Source organism: Cynocephalus volans, chromosome 6 (genome assembly GCF_027409185.1).
Source record: "Cynocephalus volans isolate mCynVol1 chromosome 6, mCynVol1.pri, whole genome shotgun sequence".
Taxonomy (NCBI): domain Eukaryota; kingdom Metazoa; phylum Chordata; class Mammalia; order Dermoptera; family Cynocephalidae; genus Cynocephalus; species Cynocephalus volans.
Window position 1 is genome coordinate 7,018,009 of NC_084465.1, and position 23,979 is coordinate 7,041,987.

The 23,979-nt window shown below is 42.4% G+C and overlaps 1 protein-coding gene across 1 annotated transcript; it reads right to left on the bottom strand.

The window, feature by feature from the left end:
• Positions 1 to 942: 942 nt before the first annotated feature.
• Positions 943 to 23,661, bottom strand: NUB1 (negative regulator of ubiquitin like proteins 1). The gene is made up of 14 exons (XM_063099109.1): positions 23,543 to 23,661; positions 20,780 to 20,947; positions 19,359 to 19,417; positions 18,334 to 18,404; positions 17,243 to 17,425; positions 16,946 to 17,037; positions 15,191 to 15,297; positions 10,243 to 10,429; positions 9,426 to 9,533; positions 8,527 to 8,679; positions 4,093 to 4,239; positions 2,348 to 2,443; positions 1,437 to 1,614; positions 943 to 1,183 (listed from the first exon to the last, which is right to left on the bottom strand). The coding sequence occupies exons 1-14, from the start codon at positions 23,657 to 23,659 to the stop codon at positions 1,005 to 1,007; spliced, it is 1,845 nt and encodes a 614-aa protein (XP_062955179.1). The 5' UTR covers positions 23,660 to 23,661; the 3' UTR covers positions 943 to 1,004.
• Between the last annotated feature and the right edge of the window lie 318 nt (positions 23,662 to 23,979).

Genomic DNA, 23,979 nt, shown 5'->3' on the forward strand with positions numbered 1-23,979 from the left:
GCTGAACATTTCAGTCAGCCCCTGGATGGCAACACGTGGCCTGGCCTGAGTCAGAGGTTCCAGTGACTTTGAAAGGGAGGAAGAGCCTCAGGAACACACCTGGCACTGGGTTCACTCAGCACCTGGCTGCTGGGAGGGGTACTCATTCAGTACCCACCTGCGGAGGAACGCATGCGTGGTGCTGGAGAACGGTCACTTGACCCAACAGGCTAAGTACACACCTTTAGAAATAGTCTCTATCATAGATACAACAAAAAACCCACAAAAAACCTGGAGAAAATATATCTAAATTTCTGACAGGCCTCTTAGCTAGCAGTGAGATTAGTAAGAGGGTACAGTCTAAAAACGTTAATTAAAAATAAGTTGCTTTGGTCAGCATTTAAAATTCTCCTGTTGAGTAAATGACTTTTTCTTTGTAATGAGGAATTTTGAATACACATTGTCTGAATTTCAACCTTGAATTTCAAGAGCATATTTTACTGAACTAAGAACATAAACCACAGACGTTTCAGGCCACAGGTGGCATTGCCCCGTAGCCTGGGCCTCATCTTTGTGCCCCCAGCACTTGGAATGAGGCTTTGAAGGATTTCGGGGCGGCGTGAGGCTGGTGCAGGAAGACGTGGGAAGGGAAGCGAATGCAGCAGGTGCAGGAGGGCAGCAAGCAGCGTGGGATGCAGAGGACATGTGTCCGGCACCCTCCCTCCCCTCCCTTCCCCATGCCCCAGCAGCAAGCCGCCTTCCCATTTCTGGGTGAGAAGCTAAGCAGGGGGCAGCCAGGCCAGAAGAACTTCCCTCCCCAGGCCACCTGCGAAGGACCAGGACTCCCTCCCAACCCAACAAGTCTCCTCTCCACCTTCTACACCCGTCTGCCCCCACAGCCTGCAGAGGAAGAACTCTTGGAGCAAAATCAGACAAAAAGTAAAAAGGACAAAAGGAGCTGCATTAGACTTTTCATAGTGATAGAATTTATAAGCAGAAACTCAGTACTTATTTCTGTCCATCATTTAGTTTTTCTTTGTTGCTGACTTTATACTTTCTACATAGGATAAGTACTCTGCAATAATAATTTCTTCATCTTCCAGAGTTGAATCAAGATAATCTTCCTCATGTTCTGGAATGTCTTCCAGTATTTCATTGACAGCCTCTGTCTCCATGTCTTCATCTGTTGAGGCACTGGAGGTTCCTACAATAAAACATCATAGTAATAGGTGAGTTATGTAAGGAGAACAATCCTTGGCATGACTGCACGATCAAAGTCAAGTTCAGACTGTGCCTCTTGTGGCCACACTGTCTAAGCAGCCTGCACAGTGACGTCAGAGAACGCCCTTCTCAGTCTCCACATCTGCCTTGGCCAAAGGCACATGCCTGATCTTGACAGCTCCTGACTTTGCAGAACACTTGGCTCTCAACGTGGTCTTCAGAGACCTCAGACCTACCTGCGGAGTCTGAAGGGGACGTGGACGGTGTTGATGAAGAGTCCTCCACCGAGAGCTGCAGGTCGGGGGGCAGGCTTCCTCCGCTGTGAGCCAGCGTCTGAGCTGCCAGCTGCACGTTGCCCCTGAACACTCGCAGCGCAGCTTCGGCCACTACCGCATCAAAACCCATGTACACCAGCTAGGGGAGAACACAGGGAGGTGACGGCGGTGATGCCAAAGCTCAGCCTATGGTGCAGACATTGACCTCCAGCCCCACGCCCAGCACTCCTGTCATCCACATGGGCACAGTTAGGACAGCCTTGTCTCGTTTTTAGACTCATGAAATGCACACCACTCCCTTTCTGCACAAGTCACTCTTCAGCACCACAGCTGAATGTGAAGCCATCTGAAAAGGATCTCGGAAGACGTGAGTCAGACAGGTCAGTGTCATCTCAGGACAAGTAGCAAGCTTGGGAGCTGATGGCAAAGTGGCATACACACCCAATCAGGGCACCATCAGTTAAGCGGCCACATGCAGTAGGCACACTAACATGGCAGGGGGGGGGGCAGGTAGACACAAACGAGTGGTTGCTTGGGACACAAAGCTGGATGGGTCTCACAGGACACAGGGAAGTCCTTCTATGTCACAGGCAGAGAAATGGGGCTGATGTAAGAAGCAGTACATAGAAAAAAGAGGTGGCAAACTTATAGAATGAACAACTTCCCAAGGCTTCCTATCTTTCTTGCTCTAAGGAGACACCTCCTGCTCCACTCCTCCCAGCCCTGGCTGGGCCTCCTCAGGTGGCGCGGACAGGTCACACCTGGAGCTAAGCTTCAGCCCAGACTCACCCTGTCCTGCCATCATCCTGGGCACTCCAACCAACCCCATCCAAGGCTGGGGAGTGAAGAGGGCACGAAAGCATGTCACTCACTTGGTCAATGTTTTCCTGGGAAGGACTTTCTCCATGGTTGTTGGTTTCTGGATCTAAATCATTTAACCACCACATGTGAGGATTACTGAGGAGAATCTGAAAACACAGAGGAACACCCTTTACTCTCCACTAACAGCTGGTCACGTGCAAACAGAGGCAGCACCCATCATGTGCTAGGCAGACACAGCCCCGAGCTCTGCTGCTCGCAGGACCATACACAAGTGCGGGACACTGTGGTGGGGCCGTGCAAAGGGTGCCATGAGGCAGAGAAAGGGCCCAACCCAGGCTGGCACACACGGAAGGCTTCTGGCCAAAGGTCACATCAGGTGAGGCTTGAAGGTGGAGCAAGACCAGCCAGGCAAAGAGATCCCTCCTCCTGAGCAGGCAGGGAGGGCTGCGAAGGAGTACCACAAGAAACAAACAAGAAAGCCCTTGGACCTCGAGGCCACGCAGACTCATACACAAAGGTTTCTCAGGCAGCTCAGGGCTGCCCCAATCTGTCTTTTGACGGTGTCATGTCCCCAGACTGAAAATGTCAGGCAGGCAGTAGTCTTCTTTTGACCCTCGATTTCTTCATCTGACAACACTTACTCTTAATGTTAACTATCTTTTGGGGAAGTCACCTTCTAACACCAAATACCTGTACGCTGGCTAAATGTATTTATGCACTACTTCTATAATTAAAAGCTATTATTTTTGAGCCCCATCCATCCCTTCAGATATTCAGAATTTCCTGTCCCTTTTGTATTTCTCCAACACAAAAAATCAAACTAATCAAATAATTTTTAATTCGAGAAATATATCTATACATATTAACAAAAATACTGACCTGGGGGGGCCCTCTGAGGAGTGGGACAGGGATACAGGCAAAGGCAGGGCAGGCCCCCACTGCCTGCAATGCCCGGTGGGAACTCCTGCCTACTTATCTAGCCCTGTCTCCAGCCACAGCCCCCAACCCCATGAGCCCTGCCTCCGGCAAGCACATGACCTAAGCTACAGCAGCCCAACACCTCCTGGGGGCGCCGCTGGCCCAGGCCTCCAGCCCCACCACTGACCCTGCAACTGCCCAGAGAGCCACCCCTCCTGGTGTGGCCAGCTGCAGGTTGCCACCCCCAGGTAACCCCTTGGTAGACTCAACCCAAGGGCTCTAACTCTGTGCCTGTCCACTACTGACCTGTGGGCTCCCAACGGCAGAAGGCATCTCCCTGGTCAAGCTGCTGGGGCACAGCACAGCACCTGCCCCTACTGAGGATTCAATCTGCTTCATGACCAAAGATGGGAAAGGGAAAGGTGCGACTGGCCTGGATCCCAACCTGTCTGTTACTGCTGAGGATGCAGTATGGACTAAATAATTAAAACTAGATATTGAAATAAAAAAATTTAGTTCCATAAAGTCATGCTAAAACTTTAATTACCATTCTCCTCTCCACTTTGGAAATTATACCTATTTACATTAAACAATTTCTGCTGCAAACGAAAACTGTGCACCAAGTCCTGGCCTGTGGACTCTTGCCAGTGTGGGCAAGCACCATCTCCCTGAGCCAGGAGGCCTGGGCCAAATACCAAGCATGAGGCCCGTCTTCCTGGCTCTGTCCCTGGGCTAGAGAACAGGAGAGTGCTGACCCTCAGATCCAAACCAGGAATTAGGAGGAGGTCCACAGGTGTGGGCTCCATGAACCGCGGAGGATGCTGGAGAGCTGTGGAAGCAGCGGGCCTGCTGCTGGGGGACAGGCCACAGCCCTTACCTTCAGGGCTTCATCCAGGTTCCCGCTGGCCTGATGCAGGGCCTGTTTGGCTGCATGCATGGAGTAGCCCATCCCTTTCAGAGAGTTTATGCTGTCCAGGTGGCGTCTTTTCTTTTCTTTTTCCTCTTTTTTTATTTGGTCCAGTTCCTTTAAAAAAAGGGCAAAGTCCCACTGAGTTAGGGATTGAGATTACCCAGGAAGCCTTGTCCATCTATGCTCTGGAGGATTCTTGAGGTGGCCAGGCAAAGCAAAATAACAAGAGAAGAGGGGGACCTCTCTCTATCTATCCCAGCCCAGTCAGAGGGTAGAGAGCTGTGAGGGCAGAGCACCGTGGCGGGCTCCTGAGGGCAGAGCAGTACAGTGGAGACCTCTGCCCAGGTAGGAGGGAGGTGCCTCAAAAGCCCCGCCATCTGGCATCACAGCAGGCTGCGAGCAACCAGAGAGAGGTGGGTGGACCTCCTGCTAGGGAGAGGGCAGGAGTTTCCTGCACTGGGAGCGGGGACTTCTCAGCCTTTGATGATTGCGCAGGGATTCACGTTAAAATGTGGATTCTGAACCAGCAGGGGGTGGGTGTGGCTCCTGGCGATGCCAGTGCTTCTGGCCCACCCACCACCCTCTGGGGAGCGAGGACTTTGGTACATTCTACAGCCTCTTTATCCATTCTGAACCTACAGAATGCTCAAGGAGACAAAGGTCCTCAACCCTGTTTCTCAGAGGTGCGAAGTGCTGCTGCTAGAGCCTGAGGTGGCTGTGGAGGGTTCTAGTCTTTTCCCCTCTCCCACCCAGCCCCAATCAAGAGAGTTCTAATTTGTTTTGTAAGCTGTTACGTCACAAAAATGTCATTTAAAAAAAGGAATTTTGCTGCTTAAAAAAAAACAAGTTTGATTGCCAATAAGGAGAGAGAAACCTTTCAAGAAAATTAAGTGATCAACACATCCTCCCAGAGAGACAGCCCCGAGGTCAGCAGCAATGAACACAAGGAAGAACACAGTAGCTTCTCCTCCAAGAGACCTACTCCTGCCCCCGGCTCAGCCAGGCAGCAGGTGCCCTCTATCTTCTCCCTACAGCGAGACAGTGGTCTCATCCTTGGGAAAAGAAAGGAAACATGGGTGTGGAGCCAAAGATTCCCACGGGGTCAGTGGGAGGACGAGGCAGGACGGAGTGGCTGCCGAAACCACTGCCGGGATGAAGCATCCTCAGACTAACTTCCTGTTTCTAATGTCGGGGACCTACTGGTGAGCTCCCTGGAGAAAGCATGGCACCGACTCCCTTCGCCTCGGATGTCCTCTATCTGCCTCTTGGTGGCCACTCTCCCCAGCTCCAACCCCTCCTGCTCCTGCACAGCACAGTGAGCTGCATCATCTCACCCACTTGCTCACAAGAATGCAGTAGCCCCCACCGCCTTCCCAGTGGGCTCCAGTTTCTTATTCTAACATCCAGGGCTCCAGTTCCCTGGGCCCCACCAAGGCTTCCAACCTGTCCTTACCCTGCTACATGGTATCGATCAGGCCTGCCAGCAAAATTATCCCATATGACTCACATTTCAATTTTTTTTTTTTTTTTTTTTTTAAAAAAAGATGACCGGTAAGGGGATCTTAATCCTTGACTTGGTGTTGTCAGCACCACGCTCAGCCAGTGAGCGAACCGGCCATTCGTATATGGGATCCGAACCCGGGGCCTTGGTGTTATCAGCACCGCACTCTCCCGAGTGAGCCACGGGCCGGCCCTCACATTTCAACTTTTATTCACACATACACCCCACGTAAAATGCCTTTACTGGACCCCATCCTCTGCTTTCAATTACAGCTTCTTCCATTTATATTTCAAAAGGCTAAGAAATATGCATAACATTCAAGCATAGAGAAAGACAATGCCAGCCAGCAACAAGGATCCAGGTGTTACCTAACACAGATCTGACACCAGCTAGAGCCTCAAAGAATACTTTTTTTTTTTTTTAACTGCTGGCTGGTTAGCTCAACTGGTTAGCGGTGCTGATAACAACAATGTCCAGGGTTCAATCCCTGTACTAGCCAGCCACGAAAAAAAAAAAAGATAGTTACAAATGTCTCAGTCAGATTTCTTTTAATCATGTAGACAAATGGGAAAATTATTTTCTCAGTTCTCTTTAACTAGAGAGAGTTAGAAAGATAATAGAGACCAAATAAATGACAATGAGTATTGCACTGAAATATTTTATGAACACAGTGGAATCAAATCTTAAGTGAGAAGTGGGTTTTAAAGTCAGGGCTGAAGGCTACATATAGTGGAAATGAGCTGTTGAAGCCTCCTAGGAAGGCTGCCAAGTGGCGCTCGAGGCCGCCTCCTACTGCAGCACTGTAAGTGATCTCAGTTTCTACAGTCCCAGTTTCTTCTGCCAGATGAGAAACTGGCCTGTACTCAGGGCCATGTTGTATAAAACATACAGACTTGTACATAAGGCAGTCAGGGCAGAGAGACACTCCAACTCGAGACTCAGGAACTGGGAGGGCAGTGGATTCCTATGCTGTATCTCCCATGGGAGCTCATGTTCTGTGGGACGTTACATTTGTCTTCCCAACATCTATTTTATCCACCCCCAAGGCACAGGGCCCATCCCCCCCCCACAGGCCCTGAGTGGTCTAAGCTAACATGGTAACCTGAATCTCTGGCCACAGGTCTAAGCCAATCAGATCTTGGCATTCCCCTGGCCTCAATGATTGGTTCAGGGGTGGCCAATCAGTGAGAGGCTCAGGACTTTCACTGAAGATTCTGGGACACATCACTCTTGGTGTGATCAGATGACACTGATGACACAGAGGGGAGGCAGAAAGACACCAGGTCCTCAGTGACATGGGCAGGCCACTGAATCAACTTACCCTAAGACCCAGTCCACTGCTGGACTTTTTACAGTAAATTGGCCAATAAGTCCCACAACTTGCCTTTTTTTGTTGTTTAGGTGAATCTAAATTTTTTTTTTTTGTCGCTTTCAACCAACAGCATCCTAACTGACGCATGTCCACCAGGTGGAAGAGGGAGCAGGATCAACCGCACCACGCACACCGCTGCTTCTCACCTGCATTTTCATCAAAAGCTTATACTAAATTCAGAGATGTGCATGATATGACTCCCCTATACTTTAAAAGTCAGTCTCCGAGCCACGGTTTTCCTCATTTGTAAAATGAGAGTTATCTGTCCCTGTGGCTTCACAGGTGGTCACAGGCAGAGCTGAATGACATCATGACTGTTAGACTGTTTCATAAACTATAAAGTAGTATACAATGCTGAAAATTATTTTTCAAACTATCTCACGTTAAAACATAGCCTTTACAAATGCTAGTGAAATCTTATGGACAATTACTTGTTAGTAAAGTAATAAATGCTGTATTAGCAATGTTTGCTTTTCTGTTAGTACTGAATTAGACTACATAAAATGCAAACACATAGAACTTAGCTTTCCAAAGTCTTGGCCTTTTCATGCTCACCAACTTCTACCGCAGGACCCAATGGAATGTAATTAGGAGAGCAGACAAGGGCAGACGGGGGGAGAAAGGTAACTAGCATGGCTAGTGATGGAAAAGGAGAACCTAAACAGCCCTTTTGACTGGTTACCACGTAATCAACCCATGAATCCACTCCCACCTCAGCACCAGGCAGGCAAATGACCACTTGCCTTCCTGCCCCCTTCCAAATACCCCCTTCCTCATGCTCTGTTTTTTTTCTTCAGGATTACCATGGTATTTAGCAAAAAGGGAAACAAGAGAATGCATACATGAAAAGATTGTAGAGATTTCTACGGTTGCAGCTTACAGCTAGAAAGGACCTGTGAGATAATCTAGTGCCAACTTCTTGCTTTGGAGAGAAGAAAAATGGTTCTACTGCTAATATTCCCTCATTAACTCTCTCTACACCTCAATTCCTTTACTGTAAAACCAGCATATTGGATATGATAAGGTTCCTTCTAATTCCAAAGTTCTAAACTTTTCTTTAATGTACTGTTTTAAATGATTGTAGTTTTTTACCTGTGCTTTCACAGTAACACTACTGTTTCTATGAGTTGGTTTATGTTTCTAGGCAAGAATGCAATCCCAAACTATAACAGCCCCACCCATGGAAAAACACCCCCTTTAAAATGGCTTCCAGAAATACACTATGATGTTAAAAAAAAGAGAGAAGATCGCTTGTTTAACCTGCAACCACAGCAGTAAATAAAACTAAGGAAACTGCACCATCTGAAAATTGACGTAATTAAAAAAGACAAGTTTCTCCTTCCTTCCCAATCTGGAGTGATAGAGAGTTCCTTGTTATTACTATCTCCTATGGGATTATCTTTTTTGTTCTTTCATACCCAAGAGAACTAAGGCATTTTGGAAACAAGCTTGCTACTGCCTCATGTTTCACAACCTACTCAAAGGCACAGGCATCAGTCAAGCCTGGGGACAGCAGGGGAGAGGGTACCTCTTTGCGGTTGGTGAGATGAGTGGCTGCGTGATCCACATTCCCATCACACGCCCTTAGGCCAAGCCGGGCTTCCTGGGCAGTAAATCCCAACTGCATCAGATTCTGGACTTTTGCTGGGTCAATATATAGCTCTTTAAAAAGCTGACGTGCCTACAGACAGGGAGAAATATAAAGAATCATATAACTATAGCAATGTTAAAGCTTAACACAGAGCTAAAGCCTAAAAGAAGTTAGATCGTACCCAACGTGAAATATGCTGTGTCAGATTTTAGATAAAAGCTCTAAATCTGACTTATTATCAGCTAGTATGAATGGAAACAGACGATGCTATCTCTACCACATAACTCATCCATCAGATAACACGGGCGAATAGGCTGGGTGTTGTGTAAGGGACTAGTGTCCACTATTCCCATCTTTCTGCAGTAAAAAACTCTGAAATACAGTTGTGCACGTGGCATTTCTCACCCCCGACAGCTAGGTGTAGCAGGTGGTTAAGTCTGGGCCAACGGCACGTGGCCTGAACAATGGGCACAGCATCTGGGTCATTCTGAAGAGGCTTGCCCTAGACTCTCTCTTGCCCCCTCTGCCATGGGAGAGGCACTGACGGCAGCGACCTGGGGCCAAGGCTGGTGCAGCTGCTGCCTGCGCTGCACACATCCAGACTGCTAGACGAGTAAGATGCACACTTCTAGCCAACTAAAGTCATTGTCTTCTTGAAGTTTCCTTATTACAGCCTCTTGCCTGTACCCTAACAAATACAAATATGTTTCTGGTATCTGTGAGGAAGAGCGAACAGGAGAGAAGGGCATTTTTCTCACAAGTCACAAACTATTAACTTCTGGGGATTAAAAAAAAAAAAGAGGTGAAAATGGCTACAGTGTTAAGAGTTTTCTCACCTTGTTGAGATACTCACAAGCCTCTTCACCATTTCCACTGTGATAGTTTCGGATACCTTGAAGCAGGTAGAGTCTTAAAAACAATACCTTCTCTTTCCCACAATTTCCCTAAAATTATTGCGGGGGAAAGGAGAAAATTGTCTTATTTCTAATTACAGGTCTATAATACTCACATCTGTAATTCCTTTTGTCTCCACAGGAGCAAAATGGTGGTACTAAAATGTCACTAGCTTCACTGTGGCTGATGGCAAAAATGAAGTCCCCAAGCACAATGACATCCCTGTGCCACACAGGAGGAAATGGCATCAGAGCCCCTGTCTCCAGACATCCAGGACAGTGGCCCTTCTGGTCAGTACGGAAGTAGACAAAAACCCAAACCAGGCAAAAGATATTCCGCATGAGCAGAATTTTGATGACTTGTTGAAATCATACTAAAATCCTTACTCAAATCACAGCTCTTGTGCTGTGACTCATTCAAGCAAAATGTTCCTGTTCAAAGTCTATTGTCTGCACTTACATCTTACATCAGACTCTACTGACCAAAGAGAAGTCACCAGCTCTCTCCTGCTCAGATGATCAACAGGGAGGTTCTATGAACAGAAAACTGTGCTCCTCTGGGCCAAACGCACACACCAGAGAAACAGCCACATTTGTAAAACATTTAACACTTCATAAAAATATAGCTTCAAAAGAGCATATTGCATACTACCATCAAAATAAAATCACCTTTTGGCAGCAGTGTAAATACTACGAGAATAAACACAAATTCTAGAAATGGGCTCAACAGTACATAAGACAAATTACAGAAATACCATACTTTTATGTGAACCAGTCTCTGATGATTTTCTCCATAACAATTTTTAAAGCATTTCTGGGCCAAGTTTAATTTTTTTTCTGCATCGTCAAGGCATTCCAGTTGCTCTAAGCGGAAGTAACACCACACTATATCTAGCTGGAGCACGGCATAGTTATCCACTGTGTCCAGCAGCTCTCTGCAGCACTCACTGGGAAAAGAAAGGAAATGACATCACTGACAAGTCGCATTAGAAACCTTTTTGTGAATTACTGGAATTCTTTCCCAGTTCTTGGTGTATTTTCGAAGACTGACGGCTCTAAAAAAGATCCCAATGTTTAAGAAGGGAGTTATATTTATAATCTGAATCCTTCCAGTGGAGGTAAAAAGAAATTAAGGCTCAGGAATAGCAGCTTAACACCAGCTGCACAAGGACACACACCCATACAAACACATGCCCTTGCTATGCTGGGCAAGAGGCCTGTGAGGAAGCAGAACCCGAGGCCACTGTGTGAGAGCCCCTCAGCAAACAGCGGAGACCATGCTTTAAAGCAGTGGTACCCAGACCTGATTGCAAATTAGGATTACCCGGATGTAAGAAATTTCTATTTTTTGAGAAATGCTGATGCTGTGACCCCATCTAAACCAATTATAACAGAAACCTCTGGGGGTGGGGCCTAGATGTTGTATTTCTAAACTCTCTCTAGGTGATTCTAATGTATAGCCAAGGTTGAGAACCACTGCTTTAGAGACACACCAAAAAAATCACTGCTTACTACAAAAGCCTCAACTGATGAAGTCTCGAAAAGGGCATTCACGTTCAATGACACATTCAAGCTGGAAGGAAAAACAATCCAGAAAAAGCAAGGCTTTAAAAGCCTAGCTGATTTCAGGAGGGCCCAGGGCCCACGTGCTGACTAAAGGCTACTCTGTAGCAGTGGCAGTGGGCTAAAGCCAGGTGCAGAGAAAGCAAGAAAGATAATAATGGTCCAGGCGAAATGCTGACAAAAACAGCCACTAAAGTGATTTAAGTTGTGATTAGGTTAAAAATTCACAATGCAAATCTGGATCTCAAGTCTTCAAAAAGAAAGAACATATGGAACCATGCATTACACATTAACAAACTTTAAAGGTTTTATATACTTGTTTTTATTAGGATTCTACTAAAAATAAGACTGCTCTTGCATAAAACTACAAAATCCACATGCCCTCAAGCTTCCTGTCTTACCTATCAAAATATGCTTGGAAAAAAAGAAAAACTAAAAGGAATTTGATTTTGTCATTTACTCTTTAAATGGTGGTCTCCCAAGGGGAGGGCCTGTACAGACCATGGTGGGGAGGAGGCGGGGCAAGAAAAATGTGTCAGAGCAGGACTTTTATATTTGTCTGTTGTCCCTTCAACATTACTATTCTTTGTGAATATTTGATAACTTATACACCATATTTTACACACATGTGCACACAACTCAGGTGGAGGACTGGGAGAAGGGCACTTTCTCCAAATCTTCTGCTCAGTCTGAGAACTTCACTTTGAGAGAAAAGAGTGAACTTTGTGGACTAGGGTCTAATCTTACACGCAAGGTGAGATTTCCTGATCTGCCTCTACATACGTCTGGTTTCTGTGGCAGAAAGTTATCCTGCCATTCATAGGAAAGCAACGGCCTCATTTCAATTAAAAATAAAGTCAACATGTGCTTATATCAAGCTTGACCCAGAACTGAGTGTGCAGGAAAATAAAAAAAACACCACAAAGTACAGGACTCATTTTAGAGAGGTACAGTTCATTCTTTAACTTCAAGAAATCTAGGGCCGGCCCGTGGCTCACTCGGGAGAGTGCGGTGCTGATAACACCAAGGCCCCAGGTTCGGATCCCATATACGGATGGCCGGTTCGCTCACTGGCTGAGTGTGGTGCTGACAACACCAAGTCAAGGGTTAAGATCCCCTTACCAGTCATCTTTAAAAAAATAATAATAATAATAATTTCAAGAAATCTACACCTCCATGTAATAATTTTGAAACTGCTAGTCATATATATGAACATGATCATGTCACTTGGGGAAAAAAAACTGATTTTGTAAAGCCTGATATAAAATTGTGTTTTAGAGTACATATTGTTTTATTAGTATTGCCTTGTTTGGTTTATAGTTTTAGTAACTTTAATATTCAATACTTTCAATACATTTTCATGTTGAAAACAACATTAATTAAAATACAACATTTTAAAATTTAATTAATTTAAGTGTACAACACTTATTTAAATAAAATCTACTGAGCCTAGCTTTAGAAAAATTAAATCCCATTTGGGCTTAAGTTGGCTATTTAACAGAAATTTATGGTTTATCTTACAAGTTTAAAATGTTTATGTAAAATGAACAAAGATTAATTTCAAAAAGGGTAATAAGCTAAAGTATCTTTTTTCAAGAAAGGTTGGCTAAAAAGCCATTTTCACTAGTTTTAAGGAACTGGATTATACTGTGCCTTGGTTGTAGGTTTTTTGGTTGTTTCTTTCATATTTCTTGTACTTGGGGTACATTAAATTTCTTGTATCTGAGAGTTTATAGTTTTTGTCAAACTGGGAAGCAACTGGGACATTATTTCTTCAAACGTCTTCTGTGTCGCCTGCCTGCCTTTTCAAGGGCTCCAACATACATCCATCAGACTGCCTGCTGTCGTTCCACGGCCTGCTGACACTGTTCGTTTGTTTTCCAGCTGTTTTTCTGTTTCAGGTTGGATAGTTTTTATTGCCTTGTCTTCACATTTACTAATCTTTTCTTCTGCAGTGTCTATTTTCTGCAGCTAATGCCACCCAATGTACTTTTCATCTCTCAAATTCCAGTGTAGGTCTTCTGTATATCTCCCACATTTTCCTCTGACACATTCAATCCCTCCTCTACCTTCTCGTTAACACAGTCACCATTTTGCCCTTGTCTACTAATTCTATCTTCTGTGTCACTTCTGGATCTATTTGTATTGATCAATTTTTCTCATTATGGGTTGTATTTTCTAGTTTCTTTGCATGCCTGCTAATTTTTAATTGGACAGTGGATATTTCTGTATTGCTAAATTATTGAGCTTTGTTAGGGATATCCTTAACACATGACTTTACTTAAAAAATATAACTTAATGCTACTGGTCAAGGCTAGCTTTTAAGCTTTTTTGGGTGGGATCAGTGCAGCTGTTAGGGCTAATTTTGCCCTAGCACTGAAGCAATACCTTTCTGAACACTCTGTCTGATGTCCTGTGATTACAAAGTTCTCCACTCTGGCTGGTGGGAACACAAACCATTCCTGGCCCTCTGTGAACTCTGTGGATTGTTCTCTCTGCTTCTTTCAGGTGGCACCTTGCCCAGCCTTGGGTAGTTTCACATGCACATGCTGAGCATCACTCGGCAGAAGACTCAAAGGGGACCCTCTGAACCTCTCCGACATGCTCTCTGGGGCAGCTCTCCTCTCATCTCCTCAGTCTCCCAAACTTCTAGTTCCTTCTCAACGGGGGAAGAATGAAGCTGGGCCTGGGTTTGCCCTCCCTGCACTGTAGCCTGCAACTCTCTCCAGGCAGAAGGTTTAAACAATCACAGGGCTCTTCTCATCTGTTTGCCCACCTCAGAGTCACTGTCCTGCAGTGCAGGGAAGTCACTGTTTTACACATTTTGCCTGGTTTTTAGCCGCTTCTGGTGAGGGGTAAATCCAGCACCTGTTAACCATCTTGGCTAAAAGCAGAACTCCCACTTTTAGTTTTAAATAGGGAAAGAAACTATTCTCATCATACTTACATACCATACCCCAAGATGTAGAGTAGAAAGTTGTGACAGAACTTCTAGCTTACTGGAGAAGGTAGAGAAAAAAAATCAAGTGGGAAAGGAAATGGAACCATTGAAGTTTCCTCCACCTGCACTACTGGCTTGCTTCACAGCTGACTGCCTTCACGAAGAGGGGGAAATCACACAAAAAGTATGCTTATAAGTTCGCCAGCATTAATTCATCTTCTTGAAGAGTACACAAAATTCACCAAAATGGAAAAGGAGTCAACACTAAAGTTGTTAACTTTTGACCATTTTCAAATACCAAGTCTAATTTCAAATGTTTAATATACTTGGATTATAGTCTCTAAGTACCATTTCCCATTAAGAAGAATAGGGAATCCTTTGGAGAATTGCTGATTCCTGGTCTGGAATCTGAAATGTCTAAGATGAGCCTGGAATATCTTTGGGCTCCAGAGATCAGAGACTACAAAGACCACCAGGATCAGGTCAAACAGACACAGGTACCACCTGCCAGCCAAAATGGCCAATTTAAGCACTGAAATTTGAAACATATCAATGTGTCAAAATCCATGAGTTAACACTGATACTCAAAAAAAAAAAAAAAGAAAAAGAAAACCTCATTGGTTACCTCTGGGGGAAGCTTGAGAAGCAACTCATTTATTCTGAAAATAAGAATAGAAGGAGAAAGATCCCAAGTATTTTGTCTTTCCTGTATAAATTGTACCTCAGCATAACCAAATAGCTGATGAGAAAAAATATTTCTTTTCAGAAGAAGTCCAGCAATAAATGCAGGAGGAACAGGGTATCACCATTTTGCAGGCCCCGATGAAACGATGGATTTGGAGAATTATCACCAACGTCTACACCAAAACCATCAGGTGAAAATCTGATGGGGAACTTATAACAGATAGTTCAGGTTGGCAACACGTCACAAAAAAAAGAAAGAAAAAAGATGAAATCCTATATGTTTGTTATAAAAAAAATTAATGAGTATGTTTACAAAATTCTTTTCTTTACAGGGAAGAGAGGGTCATACAAAGGGAAGAGAAATAATTCACAAATTGGTCTACACTGTAACTACTCTATTACATGAACCACTGTCTAAATGGAAATCTGAAGTCTGAAGTGTAGGGGGTTGGGAGGGTGCTATGTATAACTGGGGGTATCTTCCTTAAAACTGGCATTTACCAAGTACAAAAGTGCCTACCAGAAATATTTGTCAGCATCCAACAGACATGGCAAGGCTAGTCCATATTCTTTTCTTTTCAGGAAAGCTCTGCCCTTCTCATGATATCCCATAGCTAACATAAGGGCCTAGGAAAAAATATGGATTTAGGATTTAAAAAAACATCACTTTAAAATATAGTAAACCACATTGTTAAAAGCATATTAATTCTAAAAATAATAATAATGATAAAGTAAAAAAAAAAAAAAATAAGATCACAACTCAATCTAAAAGCCCAAAGTAAGAAAAATATAATTAAAGGTTTATTCATTTAGACACTGAAACCAAGCACTCAATTTACTGTGGCTGATATGGTCATAACCAACACCTGCCCCTTTGTTTTCATTGGTTTATTTTAGTATCTGCTCATCTAGATCTATTTCTAGTATTCTATAAAACTAAATATATAAAAAAAGCAGCTGTAATGCTTGTATCCTTTTTAAAAAGAGCATTTGTTTCACTTTTCTTAATTTACATCAAGTTTTTTCTAATTCTAGTATTTCCAAAACAATTTTTTTCCCAAAACAATTTTATAAAGGTGATCCAAAGTTTTCTGAAGTTCATTAATTTTTTTAGATTTTAATTTTTACATAATTCAGTCTTGTAAAGGTTTTCCAAAAAGATCTGGATGTCAACATTTAATGTAAGTGACTGGTGGGCAAATGATCACCAACATGTCTAAAGAAACAAACATCAATACACTGATAGCTCAAACATCAATCCACAAAGTTCTCTTATTAAAAAAAAAATTTTTTTTTTTTTTTTTTTTTTAAAGATGACCAGTAAGGGGATCTCAGCCTTTGGCTTGGTGTTGTCAGCACCACGCTCAGCCAGTGAACCAACCGGCCATCCCTATATAGGTTCCGAACCCATGGCCTTGGTGTTATCAGCACCACACTCTCCCGAGTGAGCCACGGGCTGGCCCTAAAATTTAACTTTAATTCTTAATTTAAAATGGAATAATTCATACAGTGAAACCCCTCAAAATTGTCCTTTGGAGACAGAAAAATTAAAATTAACTTGACCCATAGTTATTAGAGATCCTAAGCACAGCAGCTACTGGACCATACCTCAGAGACTGATCTCAGGGTCCAAGTTGTAAAATGAGGCTATGAGGACCTCTTGGAGGGCCAGCCCGTGGCTCACTTGGGAGAGCGTGGTGCTGACAACACCAAGTCAACAGTTGAGATCCCCTTACCGGTCAACTTTATTTAAAAAAAAAAAAAAAAAAAAAAAAAAAAGACCCCTTGGATGTGTTCCAAGACAACACCCTCCCCGACACACACACTCCCCTTTAGAGAACAGGGAAAGGGGGTATGAGCAGACAGGGGACAGCTGCTGGAGTCACCTGCAGACTCTTCTCAAACTACACAGTTCCCCCTGCCACCTATTCTGATCCACCCTTTAGGGGACACGGCCCTCTAATAAAATAAACCAAACAAAACCCACTGACACAGGAACAGGAGGCCACTAATAGTTAAGGTAGCATGTGGAAAGTCATTGCCACAGGACAGTAGGGCCACGCCACCTTATACTGCTGCACTGAAAGTCACAGGGTGAGACCCGCCCTGTGGTAAGCATGCAGCTACTCATCACCTGCTTATAGATCCTGTCGATAAGGCTGGAGACAGATAGGTTTCTATTCCTTTGTAACATTCCAAGACAAAATAATTAGAAAACCACCTATGTTCTGACAACAAATCCAAGAAAGGGCCACAGATGTCTTATAAAACTTACTTTTCTTTCTGATGGGGGAATTCTGATTGATCTGCCTGTCTGGTTAGCTATGTCTAAGTATGGTGTAGTTTCTGGATCCACCACCATCTCAGCTGCAACAAAATCAAAAGGAATGCCATTAATTCAATGTTAAAAAGCAGTGACAACATTAAAAATGTTAGCAGCCAGTTTCTAAAAAAAAACGAAGTTAGACTATTGGGGGAAAAGCTCAATGAGAGATGTGAAATCCCCCATTTGTGCAATTCACTGCCATGTTTAAGTGTTCGAGTGAGGAGACAAGCCCGCAGCTCTGTGTACCTCTCTCTGCCAGTATCTCTAATCCTCTCTTAGTCCTCTGAATTCGTTTTTCCTTTAGTTCAGCCTCATTGTGCTCCTCTTCCTCCACCTGGAATTTCTTCCTCGCATCCTCTTCAGACTGCTTTAGTTCCAGCACCATCGCTTTTACGTTGTGAGTCACTCCTTGTTCTTCAAGGGTTTCCCCTGTAAAAATCAGAACTGCACATTATAAGAATCACTGATTTACCTGGTAATAGTCCATTTCTTCATTAAATGAGTTTTGTGCCTGGCAGGGGCTGGCCAGTTAGCTCAGTTGGTTGGAGTGTGGTGCTGATAACACAAAGGTCCAGGGTTCAATCCCTGTATCAGCCCACCACCAAAAAAAGCCTGTAAATGGAACTCTTAAACCTGTGTTAACACTTGCAGACCATGATGCCCATAATTGGTAAGAATATGCTTAAATTTGCTTGGGTAACTATTATACCCCCACCAAGTTACAACAACCAAAAATGTCTCCAGATAATGCCAAATGTCCCCTGGGTGGCAAAATCACCTCTGGCTGAGAACCAGTTATAATCTTTGTAGTGTGCGGCCTCTGCCTGGCCTTCTATCCTTAAAAAGTGCTCCCCTCAAAAAAAAAAAAAAAGAAGAAAAAAAAAAAAATCAAAGAAAAAACAAAACAAAACCAAAAAGCACTCCCCTCACTTCCTAAACTCAGCCATACTGCACCTTTTTCAGCTCCTCAAATTTAGTGCTCCAACATGAGGCATTCTCAGCATGGAACAGTCCCCACGGCTGCCTTCCCACTGTCCCCACTCACTTCACTTCTTTACCCTCAGAGAGAACTTACTCTCAGCACACCCAGACTTCCGCTATGCAACATTTTACCTGACCTGTAACAAGTGTCTGTCTTCCCCACTAGCACTGAGCAAACATTTCTTAGAAAAGCTGTTTTCTGTTTCACGTTTTTATTTTAATAAACTTCTAAATAATTGGTTTTGGATTATAAATGTAACAAAGACAGAAATTTTTGAATAGTGAGAAAAAAGCGGGAAGTCATTATTTCTATATTAGCTTGATCGAAAAATTCTACATACTTTGCCATCACATACCTAGTTGAAGCTGTTTCTTATTTATGACAATTTTGATATAATTTTCTTGAAATCCAAAGGTTTCAGCTATTCTGTAAAATAAAACCAGTGAAAACTGCAGCAAAACAAATTATTTATTATCCATTAAAAAGATTTTAGTTATGACAGCTATTTTATCAAACATCACTTCACAGTGAAGCTGGCTTACTAGATGTCTATTTGAAACTGTGTAAGAGATAGTCCTTTTTTAAACTCTGCTTTACTACTTGTTCCTTCATGAAGTGGAGACCACGGTGCTGTGTATCCATGTGAACAGGAGGGCCCTAGCTGCACATCAGGAGAAAATCCATCCCCTGTACCTTCTGTGGTCTCCCTGGAGGAGCCCCTAACAAAAGGGTTGTTCCCTACGATCTTTCAATCATGTGTGGTGAATGAAAGACGTCTCCTGAATCCATCCCTAACAGCCCTGATGCAGATCAAAGAAGAAAATGAGAAAAATCAGCTGAAGAAACACACTGACTGGTTAGCCCTGGAGATGTTCAAAAAAACCATTTAAAAATATACAAATAGATGAAATAACCGACCAGATCTCAAAGTTAGGATTTCACTAGTATGTGACAGGTATGGGCCAAGAGCTGGAAATAGGCTAAAACACTCTGTTGAATGTCACAGCAAGCAGTCAGTGAACTATGGAAGTGAATTCAAAACTAACAATCAAGTGACTAACAGGCTATCTCCTCTTTATATCACTCATTCATTCATTCAAACATGCACCAAGTACCTATGTGGTAGGCATGGAGTTCCCACCTGATCTAAAGTTATACCAGGAAATAAAGAAGCATGTTGTAAGTCTTGAGTTCTCACTTTGCCACTTACCTACCAGGGTGAGCCCAAATAAGTTCTTCAACCTCAAAGCCTCGAGTTTCTCTTCCATAAAATGGAGATAATAACTGCCCTACCTATCTTACAGGATGGTCACAGAGGATCAAATGAGCCGATGTAAAAAGAGCCAGAGCACCTGGGACACAGAGCACACAGATACTTACTTAGACCTCAATTCTTTGCCAGTGATGTGCAACTGGGTCTCCAATAAGTTTTTCCTATCCTATTTAAAAATAAGACAAATAAAATAAAATGTACTTGAATTTAACATTTTTTGGAGCTACTATCCTGTCTATGAAATCAGAAAAGCTGATATCAGAGGGTGTAAACTTAGGTCATTGGTTAAGGACTAAAACGCTGCCTGCCTAGAGGAGAGGCTTGTTGAACATAGCCCAGCACAAGCTGACCTGTAACCCGAATGTCCTCTAGGGGGCAGCAGCGTGGCACCACCCGGCAGGGCTGCTCAAAGGGGTCTGTCACAGGGCCAGCCAACTTTATAATCAAATTTCAGAACATTTTCATCATCCGTTAAAGAAACACCTATCCTACATCCCGTATTCCCTACTGTTTTCCCTCCAGCCCCTGGCAACCACTAATCTATTTTCTGTCTCTACAGATTTGCCTATACTGGACATTTCATATAAATGGGATCATATATTATGTGGCCTTTTGCATCTGGCTTCTTTCACTCAGCATAAGGTTTTTAAGGTTCATCCATGTTGTATGTATCAGTACCTCATTCCTTTTCATCGCTGAATAGTTTTCCATTGTATGGGTATTACCACATTTACTTATCCATCCGTTGATGGACATTTGGGCTAGTTCCACCTTTTGGCTATTGTGAATAGTGCTGCTATAAAGATTCATGTACAAGTTTTTACATGTATACTTTTATTTCTTCTGAGGATGATTAACATTGATTGGTCCTGAGAGGCCGGCCACCTGTAGGTGCCATGCCACAGTAACATTTCTGGATGTGAACTATTGAGAATGTGGCCCTGAGATGAAGCGGCCCCACCCAGGTCATTTTGGCCCTGCTTGAGCATTCAGTTGACTGCCCTCTGACCTCCAACAAAACAGAAAAAGCACAAATTCCTTTGTGATGTGTCCTACTGCACAGGGTTCTAGAAAACCTGATGTCCTCTTTTATTCCCCGTTATTTCTAAACATTTGAACTCTATTTTTTATTTTTTATTTATTTTTTTTGTCGTTTTTTCGTGACCGGCACTCAGCCAGTGAGTGCACCGGTCAGTCCTATATAGGATCCGAACCCGCAGCGGGAGCGTCGCCGCGCTGCCAGCGCAGCACTCTACCAAGTGCGCCACAGGCTCGGCCCAACATTTGAACTCTAGAAAGGGTAAGAAGGTGATGCACAGCTCTGTGAAATTTTGGACGTCCAAAAAGAACAAGTCTACCTTGGAAATGCTGCAGTTTAAGAATTCATAACATTGACTTTAAGTTGATAAATGTTCAACAAGTAAAGTAACTTAAAAGAATCTTAACTCTAGATTATAGATTTATAAAAAACGACTTTTTTGATCACATTACTAAGCACAAATAAACATAAATTGGGGAAATGACTCACTTTTCTTAGTCTTGAAGGTAAAAACACCTCAATTGTAGCAATCCCTGTTGTTCTGTAATTTTTATTTCCTGTTCCACGGTCAATCGCTTTGCAACGTATTTCTTCTATTATCTTTTCTACTTCATTTTCACAACATTCTAGCTTGTCAGAGTACTTCTTAGCAAGGTCCTATAAAGAAAAAATCAGAAAATGCAGATTAGCACAGTACCAACTCAAAAAAAAAAAAAAAAAGGGCAAAATACAGAAAAGGGCATGAAGGACTCTATGACAATCAACTCTGATGAGTGGAGGTCACCTCTATTATACTGAAATCCACCCTGCGGCTTGACATCGTGACAGGTGTGGCATTTAAAGAGGATCCAGGGGAAAATGCAAACATTTAATAGTAGATAAATGTTTTTTATCTATAAACAGATAGTAAAACAGGGTCAAGAGAAAAAGTGAAAATAATTGGGATTATCCTGGGAGGAAAAGAAGGGTAGGCTATGACATATGACCGCAATATATTAAAAAATTATTTTAAGGAACAGCAAACTGTTCAACACTGGAGGGAAAAAAGAAAACATTCTAATTTTTCAAACTTGTGAGAACAAGTCAGGTTAGACTTGAGTAATTTTCTTAATGGAAAATTCTGACTCACTGGTACCGGTTGTAAAATTATTTGCCAGGAAGAGATTCAGAATTGGGAAAGGAAACTTAGAAGATTTAACGGGACTCAAAAAAGGATGTGAACCAGTCATTACTTAGAGTTAAGTCACTCTGTGTCTTCCCCCAAAGAATATTTGAATTTAGGGCTTAACATCTCATTAAACATCTCATAAAACAGTAAACACTCTGAAAAATCCCTAAAGTCCAAGGTTTCATTAAATTCATAATACAATACTATGCCACACTTCAATGATGGGGTAAGTATTTATCTATGATAGGGGAAATATTCATGATATACATAAAGTTATAAAACAGAAATTAGAGTATTACATTTTTAAAATAATATAAACCCACCTAAAATACAATTTTTTTTAAAACAGTCACACAGAAAAAGACTGGAAGAATACACCAATACTGATGATGTTTAATGTATTTTTAAAAACATATTCTTCATATTTTTTGTATTTAATTATATACATACTTTCTTTTTAACCTGAGTGTATATTATTATCACAAGAAAACACATAAGTTTTTTAAATAAAGTCATTTTTTTATAGCTTTATAATTTTCTAGAAAACCTAATCATCTAGTCGGGATTTTTTTTTTTCCCTCCTGTCATCAACCAATTCTGACACTGAGAGTGCTACAATTCAATCCAATTCTGACACTTACTACCCAGAGTTAGCAGTAGACTCCACAGGTTTAAGGGCTCAGTCCCACAAGAATTTCCTTATTTTAGGTGCCATCTGCCAAGTATCTGGTCCCAGGATAACCCACACTTCTGTCCAACTTAGATACAAAGTTGAGGGTTCCCACAACCCCTGACTTCAGGTTTGATAATTTGCTAGGTCTCACAGAATTCAGGAAAATGCTATACTTATTATAGTTTATTACAAAGGATACAAATGAACACCAAGATGAAGAGGCACTAAGGTGAGGTCTGGAATGGTCCTGAGTGCAGGAGCCTCTGTCCCTGCAGAGTTGGGGTACACCACCCTCCTGGCACATGGATGTATTCGCCAATTTGGAAGCTCCCCAAACTCTGTCATTTAAGGGTTTTAATGGAAGCATAATTACTTAGGCATGACTGATCAAATCATTGGCCACTGGTAATTAAATCAACCTCTAGACCTTCTCCCATCCCTGAAGGTTGAGAGTGGGGCTGAACTACCCAGGGGCCAACAAGCCTCATCAGAACAAAGGATGCTCCTATCACCCTCACCAAAGGATATTACAAGGGTTTTAGCTCTGCCAGGAACCAGAGACAAAAACTGAGTATCTTTCTTATTATGCCACCTAGCTTCTGAGGCAAGAGACTATTAACAAGCAAATTCAGAAGCAAGGTCAGAAGATGGGCTGCAAAACATGACAGTGAGTTCTGTGAGGAACAGGAGAGAAAGAAAAACAAAGATTCTGATCACCTCCCAAGTGTATCACTCTGTCACAACACAGGACAATTTATTGCCCTCATGACAATCCTCAGTCCCTGACAAAAGTAACATGTTCGAGATACTCAAACTGAGAAAGCAGAGAATTACTAGGCTAGGATATTTCAATATAACAGATTTGTCAAAAAAGAATAATGTTTCTCTGCTTAGAAAAGCAGGCAAACTTCAGTTTCTAGGAACGCCACTTACGAAAAATAATACCATTTCTGACGATGCCATAAAAAGCAGGCACAATTGTTAGAAAACCATATTTTGGAAAAATCAACATCATAGTGTGAAAAACTGTGGGAGGAAAGCAATTGTTTTATAGCAGATAACGACAGCAAGGACGGAGAACCAACCAGGACATGTCACCCGGAACACACAACATGCTAACATACTGGTACTGCAGCACTAGCAGGTCAAAATTAGTTCCCAGATGAATAATTTTATGAAATGCTGTAAAGGTATGAGAAATAGTATGCGCCTGAGAATTAGATACATTCTCATATGAATAAAATAAGTATGTCAACTCCTAGGAAAAAGCGGGTACCTTCCCATCAGTAATGCTTTTGGTTATGCCAAAAGTTTATATGATCATGTCTGGCAATTTCTCGTGACTTCAGAATCTTATTTACCATGGAAACTTACAACACTGCTACTTATTTATGTCTTAAAAGAAAAATACCTTTAGTGCCAAACCAACTTCTTTATTTTCATCTGTATATGGAGGCTTCCAAAGTTGAATTCTGTCTTCTCTTAAAAACTGAGTCAATTTTGCTTGAAGATATTTCTTTTGGGCCATCCTTAAAATCAAAACTGCTTATCAATAAAAACCCCATACCACATTTTAAAATGTTTTATAACTTACCTAATATGTTGAGGTGTTTTATAAAGTAAGTACAGCTCCCCTCTTCCCCTTCCTCTACACTTTAAATTATTAAGGTTGTAACTAGCTCCAGATTTCTCTTATATACATATTAAAATATATATTCAATTATATATTACATATGTAATAGAAAATACATATTTAAAAGTTGCTAATATGTAGAAATGATTGTCTGATCCTTAACTTGCTATTATTCTCTAATCTGAGAGAAAAGATAAAATAAGAGAAAGATGGAT